The sequence below is a fragment of the Rhyacophila brunnea genome, unplaced genomic scaffold (genome assembly GCF_057557595.1).
Source record: "Rhyacophila brunnea isolate RB1 unplaced genomic scaffold, BYU_Rbru_1.0 scaffold_16, whole genome shotgun sequence".
NCBI lineage: Eukaryota > Metazoa > Arthropoda > Insecta > Trichoptera > Rhyacophilidae > Rhyacophila > Rhyacophila brunnea.
The window spans coordinates 4532863-4545925 of NW_028232816.1; the positions used below are offsets into that span (position 1 = coordinate 4532863).

A 13063-nucleotide genomic window follows, 5' to 3' on the forward strand; every position below is an offset into this window, starting at 1 on the left:
TCAAATGCTTTGGTATGAAACTATTTTCTTTCTTATGTAGGACAGAAGATGTCAACGATTGCGTGGCGAGGGAGAAGATAAAATTGTATAGGGGATCTGTATTTGACGTAAACATGGCAAACGTTAACTTTGGCCTCGGTTGAAGTGCGGTGACGTTAAAGAAAAAGTGGTCACGGACTTAAATCTGTGTGGTGAGGGTGCCTACCCACTATGATATCAGCACCGGAGTTTTCAAAGTTTGGCACCCTTAATATGCGCGACAGTGGCGAAGGAAGCTCTATTACGCTGCAGATAAATTTCAATTTCACACCGTAAGTTATATAATTATTTTAGGAGTTTTCTAATTAAGGTTTTTCAACAAAGATATTTTAAAAAATCAGCACTTGAAATGGAAAATTTTACGAATCGGAGCGCTCGACGATTTTCTTCTTAGATTCTTAGGCTCGAACACGGTATAGAAAAAAGGATTTCGTTAACCTAACCAAGTACTATCCCAGTTTTATTGGATTCAATAAGAAAATTTGATATTTTTTGGCATCAAATGTTTGATAATAACGCTGTCATTATAATCAGATATTTGATGTACGTATGTATACAGAGGTACGACTTGATACGAGAGAGAACCTAGCATTTTATACAAATTACTAACTAATTTACTAACCTATATATTTGTATGTCTTTTTTTTGTATTCCGGTGGGTTTTATAACGTATTTTATTTTTATTACAACGTTTTTCTTAGCTGGTATTTTTGTTTTTCCGGTTGTTGTTTATATAGTATAAATCTTGCAATTGATTTTTAACTAACTTCCCGACTAGCTAAACATTTGAAACTTTTAGAATATATCAGAACATGCCAATGCATTCTTTTAATACTATGAGACGTCTTTAGGTAGAATTGAATTAATTTTCAGTTAATTCTGTTTTGTATGAAAAGTTATTTCGGAAGAAATCCGTAACCCAATCCACTATTATTGGTTGCTAGGGGGGTCTGGGGTCCTAGCAACTAAATTATTAATATATACGTGCGTTACTATGGAAATCAATATGAATGTCAAAATGACATTTCAGTATTATTTCTATCAAGTACAATTTTTTTTTGATCGTTTAAGCTAGTCAAGTCAAGTTTATATGATTCAACAGAAAATTTAAAAACGTTGTAAGTATATAAAAAGTTTCTTTTTATCTTGTAATTTTCTGTCTTTACCTTGTATTCCGGTGGTTTTTATAACGTATTTTTAAGTAATCAGGCGCGGACCGGACAACCTGGAGAGACTGGTAGTTTTGGGTAGCCTCCAGGGAAGGCGAAGCAGAGGAAGAGCATCTGCGCGATGGAGCGACCAAGTGAAAGAGCTGACTGGGGGCACCATCCATTCTGCCCTAAGAGAAGCAGAAGATCGAGAAGGATGGAAAGTCTTGGTCGCTCAAAGGATGGCGAAATTTAAATGTGGTCACGATCCTCAGCCATGAGTGCATGACCAAGAAGAGAGATTATTATTTAGGTAAGGAATTGCTTTAAATATTGTATACAGTCTTCTATTTCCGATAGAAGATCTTACGATGAACTGTGTTACGGAAAACTGCACACGTATAAGTTTCCGGACATGGTCTAGGACGATTCGGCGCCGGGACAACTGGGCGCCACGCTATGGAATAAAATTCAAAATATATAAGTACTTATTTATTATTATTATTATTTATATTTAAATTATTATATTACTATTTAATAATTGGTGAGAATTTAAATATACATGTAAATCATGATTTAATTGTACTTACATACGTTTAAGTTCCAACGAGAAGAGGGTGCTTTTATTTTTATATAAAGCCTCAGGCATGATAATACGCAATCCGCAATAAAAAAAACATGTTTAGGGCAAAATGAATTAAAACTACTAAGTAGTAGATAGAAACTGATTAAAATTACTCGTCTACTTTCTGTATAAAATCATAACGAACGTCTATTTATTTTATTCGACAGTGCGGCGCCCAATTGTCCTGGCGACCAGTTGTCCCATTCCCTACGGTCACGTATTATTTTTCCTTATTTTTCTCTTAGTAACAATTGAATAGTCTAATCCATAATTATATAAAGAGAACTAATCCAATATTACAAGATTACCTCATTCGACAGTCCGGCGGCCAATTGTCCTGGCGCCCAGTTGTCCCATTCCCTCCGGACACGTATTAGGTACTTTTCCTTCTTTTTACCTTAGTAACAATTACATAGTATAATCTATAATTTTATAAATATAACTAATCCAATATCACAAGGTTACCTACATTAATTCTCACACCTCTGTCAAACGTCAAAAATCTCAAATTAATCTGTCCCAGACCACACCCCCAGTCTTTAACGCTGAGAAAATTCCTTATGAGCTATTTGCAAGGCCGCTCTATTTAAACGTGAAGCGGCAAACAAACGGAAATAAACACGAAACGGGGTTCAATTATTCACAACATCGCGCCCTTCTCCATAAAGCAGGGGTAGTCATCCTTTTTATACCTACCGCCAACTTTTGTATCTCTGTTAGTAGTAAAAAAAATAACAGCCCACCGGTTCCACAGTAATGGTGATTTATAAAGTAGGGAAGTTACTTTACTTTATAAAATTTGTCGTCTGCGCATGCCTCTCGCGCATCGTGGATTGGGTTTGGGTTGGGGGAATATCTTGCATTGTTTGTATGTGCAAAAGTATACACTAAATAGGTTGAACATTAACAACATATGGGTAAGTTAGAGGTGCCTTTTGGTGTGTCATTATGATTCCCTTCATTTTTTTACTCCTGGCGCTACACTTCTTCCAACATCTGCCTCGATCGAAATCTTATCATGGTCGTTAATTCCAACTCGACGCAGATCTTCGTTTCCCTTAAGCTCAAATTACATTGGCAGATTGCGTCTGGCCCGATCGTCTGCCACGACTGTCAAAATCTATTCTTTATGGTTTTCAAGGATCGGGAGTGATCGTGAGTAAAGTGGGATAAAGTCTATTTTCCGTCGTCCCAATCGTTTTGACGTAAATTTTCACGGGAATAATGTTCAGTGTTGCAACCAATCTAACGAAGAAATAGTTTTCGGTCAACTTATATTTTAATTAATAGCAACAATATATTTCTTTAAACCAATCAAAAACAAGGACAAGATATCCGAACACCGCCCACTAGGTTTGACAGCTCAGTTTTGACGTACATTTGCGCGGGAATACTGTTCAGTGTTGCCACCAATCTAAAGGCTTAATTACATTGGCAGACGCGCAGACCCAACCCGATCCAACGATCCACGCCGACCGTCGTGGCCAACGTTTTTACACTATTTCCAATTACACGCAACGATTCAATCGCGTTGCTCCTTGTCTTTGATTGGTTTAAACATACTGTTGCTATTATTAAAAATATAGGTTGACCGAAAAACTATTATTTTCTTCGTTTACACTGTTTACAGCTTCCCCAATATCAGTCATGCGTGACTCGTCCATCTTGTGTGCATGTGCTAGCCATCTAAGCCGGCCCAATTTGATATATTGACCTATCACAAACTTTACGACACAAACATTGCAACAGTCTCGCACCGTGTGTTTTAGTCTTATAATTTGATCCGATTTACGATGGCAGTTAGCTGGAATAAACATGATACCCCGCTTTGACATTTATCCCACCCCCGACAAGCCCTCCTCGCGCAATGATCGATAGAATTGAGCATAGCAACATGCGGCATCTAAAATCAACATTCGTCAGTACTCAATAAGTAGGTACCTACCAGTGGCGAAGGGTGGAGGTAGGCTGTTAAGATCCACTATAAATAGTGCACACTAAACTTTGTCAGTTATACATATTTGTTTTCATTGAAATAAGACTAAAATTTACAGACGGTGTTGGTTAGTTTTTACAATTCAATTAAACCCTGCGAAAACCAAGCCATAATAGATAATAGTCAAAAAATACTCATCTATCTATAAAATATCTACAAGTATACAATTAAATCATACATAACTTTGAGTATTTTATAGATAGAACAATATTTTTATCTGTTATAGTTTGGTTTAGGCAGCGCTTAATGAATTAAAAAAATGAACCAACAATATGTGCACTAATAATATGTATTCTTAATCCAACGAAAACAAACAAGTAGAATGAAAATGTGTACACAATTTTATAGTATCTCCCAAAATATACCAAAACCATTATGGTATCATTTCGGCAGGGTTTAATTGATTTTTAAAAACTAACCAATACAATCTATAAATTATTGTAGTCTTAGTTCAATAAAAACAAATACGTATGACTAACAAAGTTTATTATGCACTATTTATGGCGGATCTCAACAGCCTACCTCCACCTTTCGCTACTGTCTTGCGTTGTATTCAGATAATGTCATCAACTGACTTTTTACAGCCGGTTGACTATAGTGATAAATAATTGAAATATCCAGTTTCCGGAAGTGTTTGTCGTTCGTAGGATGTTGAGCTCAGTAAACAATCAAGTATCCAAACATCCACTCTCTTTAGCAGTAGTAAGCTTTCCGCCCCTGGCGATAAAACCCATCGCGCAGAGTAAACGTGACGTTTAAACGCGACAAGATTGCCTTTCTTAGAAATACTTTGTAGCATCATAATATACATCGTCAAGCGAGGATGTGTAAAAATGATAATTCATCATTATCATCGAAATTTCACAACTTGCCGCTGAACCCAACATAATTGTCCGCAATGGGTATTTTTGGTGATACAGTCTAACTTGGTTATTACGAGGAAGATGGGACCGACTGAATTTGCTTGTTATAAGCGGTATTCGTTATATCAGAGAATATGTATTTTTAAATGAGCGGTCACATAACAAAAAAAGTCGAAAATAAAAAATCTGAAAACCATCGTAAAAATCCCCGAAACAAGCATGGCCTTCATAAACTACAAAAGAAGTTGTTTATTGTAATGAACGCTGGTAGGTACCTACGTACTTCACAAACCTTGGATTTTTCAACCATATGCGTGGATACTTTTCCATTATTGTCGGAGAATACAACAATTAGGTAGGTACTTAGACACTCAACTAGTGTCATAAACGTAATCCGTCCCCGGCGGCATCCTGTCCGATTTTATTGCTTAGGGTCGAAATGTTTTTAAACGATCGACAAATTAACAGTATTTTAGCTCGGTATGTCCGATAAGTTGCTCGTTATAACAGTGAATAAATGTATGGAGTAAATCATAAACCAAAATCTCAACGAATGTTTCCTCATTACATCAGAGATCTCGCTATGTCCGAGATCGTAATAACCGAGTTTTTTTTTTTATTTGATAGCCACCAAATAAAAGTGGTCATCCAAAGACGGGTTGCATTATAGTATCATCTATCGGTAGAAAATAAAGCTAACTATATCGGGCGACAATAAAAACACACACGTCATCAAATAATAGTCAGCGCAACTAGACGTAGTCTATCCGCAAGTGATGTAAAACTAATTAAATTTATTTCAGTTCGCAGTTAATATTGTGTACGTTCAATCTTGGAAATACATGGGTTTAATGGAGTAAATAATATTGTAATGTAATAAGACTAATAAGTATAGATAATAATGTAAAAGTAAAACAGTTTAGTTTTTATTTATAAGAAAAGATAACATTCATAAAATTCGGCGTAGAAATAAGTGCCTGCGCACGTCCGTGGCACTGGCGGTTAGACGCCGTTCGGTCAGTGGCGTCTAGCTGGTTAAATGAACGAATTTATCATTTTTCTGATTTTCTTACGATTGTGTATGACAACAAAAATGGTTATTTATTATCCGCGCGCGTCCAGCGATTCATGTGTGACATGTGCAGGTACGAGTACATACACTTCGCTAACATAATTTTGTACACATACTAATTATTGATTGTGAATGGTAAAAAAATAATTCCGAAGGTTTCGGGATTATGTTTACTAATCCCGGGATTCATAGGTATCGACAATTGTCCGGGATCCCGGGATTGGATTCACTACTCCTGACTAGGGATTCCAATCCCGGGATCCCGAGCTATTTTCGATACCTATGAATCCCGGGATTGATAAACATAATCCCGAAACTTTCGGGGTTGATTTTTTTCATCAATTTTTATGGAAAATGAAATAAAAACGAAAATATAACAGAAAAAATACTTTTACTTAATAACTACGTTAGAAATAAACTGAGTTTGAATGAAGTTTGATTTATACCCATGTGTAAGTTGCCGATTCATTTTATTTTTTCACATAAATTATTAAAAATGTGAAAAATTGGAAAAAACAATGCTTCACACTATTAACAAAGTAATTCCACCATGATCTCATACGTTTTACGGCAGTTTCATATTTGGCTGACTAATTAGATTTATGAAGCGGAAAGGCCATATGTACACCATGATTTGGTTTACCATTTTAAATCTCGCTAACCCATTCCTTAAGTGTTTACTATCAGAAACAGCAATCTCATATTAAATTCACATTATTATTTATATTACAATATTATTTCCTCTATTAAACTTATGTATTTCTAAGATTGAACGTATACAATATTAACAATAAATGTCTTAAATAGTATAAATTATACTACATTTATTTTTGACCGATTTTATCAATGCTATTTGTGAATATAAAATTTTTATATTAACAATGGAAAAAATGCCAATTGTCGGACCAGTCCCGGGGGATCCCGGGATTGTCAAATTGTAATCCCGAAATCCCGGGATCAGAATTTTTTTCTCGGGATTGGATTCCCTACTCCTGACTCGTTAGGTGTTTTCTAGTCTTGAGAATGATAATATGACCTATCTAGCACAATGGTCGTATTTTTACGTATGAAACGATATTAGTGATATCTGTACAACGCACAGAATAAAGTTTTCGAGTGCCATCTTGTAATAACTTTTACGGAACTTTTATACACTTAATTTGAATAAATTATCTTTCAATCAAAACAAAAAATCCACAAGTTACTAAAAAATTGGACGAAACTTTCTCTGAAACCGATTTGAGAAAGAACAAAAGTTTTATTCTTCCATAATGTATTTATTCTCAGAGACAAACTTTATTCTTTCAAGTGGCAATGTTGGTAGGCCTTATTTAATTTATGCGCAAGTTTAGTGCCAACAGAAGAAACAGAAGAAAAAACAAACAAAAAATAATAATTTAGAAATCAACAAAACAACGCAATTACAGATAATCTTATAAAGACCAGGGGCATTTTATTATTTTTTTCTCTCTTCTTTTTCTTCATCCGTACCTCAATTACGTGCCAATTATAAGGCGGAGGAAAAACATTAAGTGTAATAAAAGGGAACAGTACTGTAGCTTAATCGAAAATCGTCCATGGAATATCGATTGTCGATATCTACAGAAAACGTTATAGGTAGGTAGGTATTTGATTTCAATAAGCTGTATAATAACATTTTTTTTTTTTTTTTTGTGATTTTACCGAGGCTTTGACTGCGACTCGCTGTCATATCGCCTCTTCTCTTCTAGAAGGGGATCCTTCGATCAGGTCCTCACTCCTATTCTGTTAAATGGCTTTATAATTATTTTGTCTAGCTCTTCCGTCTTTCTTTCTTTCTTCTTTAGACGCCAGTGTTTTATGCACCAGAATCGCTCTCCTCCGTATCCATCCCTTCTGTATTTTCGATACATCGTGTAATCATTGAATTTCAGATAGTCTAATTCAGACCTCAGCCAAGTCTCTGAGATTAATGCTATTGAAATTTTTTGTCTTATTAAGTAGAGTTCTATATCATCCTTTTTTTGCTTCATACTTCTGGCATTCCATTGTAAAATCCTAATTTGTTTTTTATTATCCATTTTGCTCCAGAACCTCCCCTAGAATTTCCTTTAAGTGTCCTTCTTTGAATTGTTTGCATACCCAGTCCACTGCTTTAATTATTAGTTGTTTAATGATCTGCTGCCAGTCTCCCCCTTTCAGCAAGACTTTCATAATTTCTCCCATCGCGTTAACCTCTGTCTTCCCCTTTGAATTTTTCTTATTTTTTGTAGGCTTTACGCTACTACCTGTAGATATTATTGTTGAGCCTGAAGCTTCTACCACCGCTTCTTCTTTCTTTTTGTTTTCCTTAGTTTTTTGAATTGTTTCGCTTTCATCTCTTTCTACGATTTTTTTTTGTTTTAATATGTCAGCATAGCTATTATTTAACATATTTTTTTTTGCTTCCTTGAAAGGTATGTTCATTTTTTTCATTGCTTCTTTGCAATTCTTTTCCTCTTGCCACTTTGGGCATTTTTGGCTGTTTGCCGCGTGGTTACCTTTGCAATTGATGCACGTAATTTCCTCATTTTTTTCGCAGGTTTTGTGGTTTTCACCACACTTAGGGCACGTTTCTACTGTACGTCCGCAATTGTTCGCGATATGCCCATATCGCCAGCATTTGTAGCATTGCATAACCCTGAATACATACGGTTCTACAGCAAAAGAGACTCCATATATGTAAATTGTTCTCGGCAATATTTTCTCCCCAAATTTAATACTGACTGACGAGGTCTTTGTCAGCTCTCCTGTATCACCTTTTCTTGTCAACCTCTTAAGGTTGATTACTTTTGCATCACTTTTGATTTCCATTTGCAGTTCTTGGAGGTCCATATCAATATCGACTTTTCTTATTACTCCATAAGAGCAGGAGTCATTCTCTTTGGTCACAAAACCGAGATCTTTGAGTTCTCCAGCTTGTTTCACTTTATCTGCTTCTTTTTCGTCTTCTACTTGGATGTACGTCTTTAAATTTTTTTTGTAAATTTTCTGTACTTTTACTCCTGCCTTATGCAGCATCTGCGCTATTTTCAATTTTAATGGAATTTTACTTCCCGTCGCTATCATGACGATGTTTTGGTTTCCCTTTGGAGTGACCCCAGAGTCTCTTCTGGGTTTTTTTCCAGAGGTCACCGTCTGCCATTCTTCTTCTTTTTCTCCAACCACTTCCTCTTCATCATCGTTTCTTTTCTTCTTCGTTTTTTTGGTTTCATTCACTTCCATCGTGGTGTTTTCCATTTTATTGCTTTTGCCGTTCACGCGGTCTTGGAATTCGCGCAACAGTGTGAACAAAAAACAGTGTGGACAACCCCTCGCTTCACAGCGTTTGACGCACTCCCCGCACAAAGTGCACTATCCGTGCAACAATAAATATTTTTCACTTTTTCTCAAGCACTGGCACTGATTGTCAAAATCACATGGGACCACACATGTTGAGTTTATTGTCAAATTCATTTACAAACAATATTATTTTTGTTGTATCCCGTATTTATAACCGTTCGCGAGTAACCAGGCGAATAGCGTCCCGAATCCGCAAGCGAAGTTGTACAACCTCACTCCACCGCTGTTGGCTTCCGACTGTATATAATAACATTGATTGCTTTATTAGATTTAGGTAAATATGTTTAAAAAATAATCGCATTTGTTATTCTGGGGTTTCTTTTAATTTTTACTGTTTTTGAAAATGGAACGTTTTACTGACAGCTTACGATCAATTTAATCGTTATTTAAAATTTATAAACATAACATGCAGTCATTAATATTTTCATCAAATTTATTAATAATATTATCTGATATCGATTAATCTATTTCACCAGATACTATTGATTCTATATTATGATATTATCTAATCTAATCGAATGTCACACAATGACAAAGCATTATAAATCAATATAACGGTTACCATGGAAAGATGTGTAAGAGAATAGAATGAAAAACATCAAACAAAAGACATTCGAAAGGTCGAAATTCGAAAGAAATCCCATAGACAACTAGATGTGAGAGAGAAATACAAAAGTAATATAGGTAGGTAGATATTTGTAGCGCTACTTCAGACGTTTTCAAACTCTTACCACAATTCCTTCTAAGGATTACAATTTTAATGAAGTATTCTTTAGAAGCCTTTGGTGGATTCATGATAAAAGAATTTTATAAATAGCATATTGTTACAAAATATCTTTGTATTTAGTTGAGTAGTTTTTTATACATTGATTGGTGAAATATTTATGTAAGGTTTATATACAACTAGGTTGGATTTGAGAAACCGGTAAAACTATGTAATACCTGATTAAATTATATAATTAATATGTGGTACGTAAAGAGAAAACATATTTAAACTCACCATCATCAACGAGTCATAAATAACACCATTAATAATTTTGTATATTGGGGAATGGAATATAAGGAGTTTTTATCTCGGTGCAGCCCAGGCAAATACAATATGTACTCGAGTTTTAACACATAGAAACAGCCCTCATCTATACAGGCGATGCATGAATGGTTAAAACTAAAAACTTAAATTAAACGACGGTGCATTTATTATAATTTATCTAATAAACTATTTCTTGTATTCGACGAATAATTCAAAGGTTTAAGATTGTAACATTCTTTATTAAACATACATGATTGGAAAACGCGTCAGAGAAATATGTAACTAATAGAATTTTTTTTTGAAACAATATGACGTAAGTAATTAAGGTACACAATTAATACTTTGATTTAAAATACAAAAGCCGACTGCCAATAATAACGAAATTTAGAAAGCGCTTCAGAGAATATTGTAAAAGGCACTATTCAAGTTTGCCGAAATTAGATAGGACACGTATAACTTAGTGGTCATTGCACATGGACGCGAATCCTAGGGAGCCCAATTTCGAATCCTGCTGGGTGTCGTATTTTCAATTTATGTTTTATATTATTAGTGTTATGGTCAAATATTCTCGTATATAATTACTAAGTTGAGCGAGTGGCTAACATCAATTTCTAGTAAAACAAAAATATAATAAAAAACTTCTTCGAGAGGTGGTTGGTCCACATTCACATAGAATCGTAAAGACCATTAAAAATACTTCTACTTTCCGATTCCTTGTTGCGGTAGTTCCAACTAGGGAATCCAATCCCGAGCCAAAAGTGGATCCCGGGATTTCGGGATTACAATTTGACAAACCCGGGATCCCGGGACAGGTCCCGGGATTGGCATTTTTTCCATTATTAATATAAAAAAAATATATTTACAAATAACATTAATAAAATCGGTCAAAAATAATTCTAGTATAATTAATACTATTTAAGACATTTATTGTTAATATTGTATACGTTCAATCTTGGAAAAACATAAGTAATTTTATGGAGTAAATAATATAGTAATATAAATAATAATGTGAATTTAATATGATATTGCTGTTTCTGATAGTAAAGACTTGGAAAGAATGAATGGGTAAGCGAGATTTAAAATAGTAAAGCAAATCATGGTGTACCTACTTATGGCCTTTCCGCTTCATAAATCTAATTAGTCAGCCAAATATGAAACTGCCGTAAAACGTATTCGAGATCATCATCAAAAAATCAATCCCGGGATTCATAAGTATCGAAAATAGCTCGGGATCCCGGAATTTGAATCCCTAGTTCCAACGACACTGAAGCAAAACTTGCATTTAGATAATTTGTGGTGTCATATTGCCAAGGTGAAGATCTCTTCACTTAGATTGTTAGGCAGTTTTGTATTAGCTTTTGTTATTTACTACAACTTTTAATTTTTCCTCTAAGTGCTCCTTTCTGCCATTGGTACTCTTAACTTAGTCATGTACATTCAGTCAAAGCACATTTGAGTGCGTGGCTTAGGTAACTGCTCCTGAGACATTCCCAGTCATAAAAAATGATGCTTCACATCAAACGTAGTGTCCCGCGATAGATGGATTAAGACCGGGTGCGGTTTGGTGGGGATTTTAACTTCAATGAAAGAAACCTTTTTTTACTGAGACGAATGTGGTTTAGTGGGGCCTTTAACTTCAATGAAAGAAACCTTTTGCTACTGAGACGGAGCCTAAATATATCGACTTTAGAAAGGAAAAAGAGCGAAACCCTAAGTTTTTTCAAAATAGTTTTTTTGCATAATAATGTTGTACCTACACGACTAAATACACGTTGTGTCCAAAGGATGTAAGCTGAAATCGCTGATTTATTTATTATCTAAATTTAGATACCAACTTAAAAAAAGGAAGGAAGTGACGTGGGAAAAACGATTTAATCATCATTTTAGTTGTTTTTTTGTTTAATTAACTCAATAATTAATACAAACTAGGGATATAAAAAACTAAATAATTATCAAAGTTATGTCTATTTTGTATTTAAACTTTGACCGAAAACCATAACGAACACGTTCTTGTGCCTCCTGTAAAATTTGATTTGTGTGGATTACGCCCTTTTTCCTTTCGAAAGTCGACATGAATGTGAACCCGACAACTTTTCATCTTACTAAAAAAAAATATAATAGCTGCAGCAAGTCATCCATGAAAAGACAGGGTAACCTCAGGTTCGTCTATAAAACAAACCTGAATCACTTTATAAACGACATCAATCTTTTTCAAATATATACCCTGAAGACGGGCCATTATTGATGGACCCGTGCGACCTGGAGTTAAAAAAAAAAGGAATCCGCATCTTCGCCCGCGCTTTGGGATTCCCCGGCAGGGATCGACAATGACGTGAGCGGCAAGACAGACGGCGCCGCTCTACACTTTGGCATTTTCCGACGCCCGCGAAAACATCCACTAAGACGGTGACGGTAAGGCCAAGCGTCGAACTCTACGAGTCGCGTAGGCGTAGAGCTCAATAGAATGCAAAAAGATAACGATATTTGGACTGCGTCATGTATTAACAGCTAAAGCGATTTATTATTTAAGTAGTTAGGTAGGTAGTACCGGACACCGTGGTTTCGCCTCCAAGTTCTGTCAGCTTGGCCTAATAGAATCTCCGACTTGCTTATGTGGCGAATAGCAGGATGCCGATCACATCCTCTGGGAGTGTCCCCATATGTCGGTTGAAAGGGAAGAGCTTCTCAAGTCGGTCCGATCCTCAGTTGGACCGGTCGGCCATTGCGACTTGGTATCTACGAGGGAAAATTTCTCAGTTTTTAAAAAGTTTGCGGCATTTTACGGCGAGCGAGAAGGTCTTTTCTCATCGAGAATTGACCGTAAAACATTATATCGAAGTAGGAATCACGCACTCTAGTGCACGCCAACCAAGGTCTTGACACTTTCGGCACTAATTCGAAGAGCGCTTAACGTTCGTTACGCCACGGTA

General features: G+C 35.6%; 2 protein-coding genes across 4 annotated transcripts in view; both read right to left on the reverse strand.

The window, feature by feature from the left end:
- LOC147074235 (uncharacterized) overlaps nt 1-13063 on the reverse strand; it is a 93800-nt gene that overhangs the window by 37043 nt on the left and 43694 nt on the right. The window lies entirely within an intron of this gene.
- The window catches only part of LOC147074236 (uncharacterized), a 626724-nt gene continuing 621426 nt past the window's right edge, over nt 7766-13063 (reverse strand). Inside the window, exon 2 of the mRNA XM_085944052.1 lies at nt 7766-9340. Coding sequence (XP_085800178.1) covers nt 7796-9001 — 1206 coding nt within the window. The 5' untranslated portion in view covers nt 9002-9340 and the 3' untranslated portion in view covers nt 7766-7795. The remainder of the gene's footprint in view (nt 9341-13063) is intronic.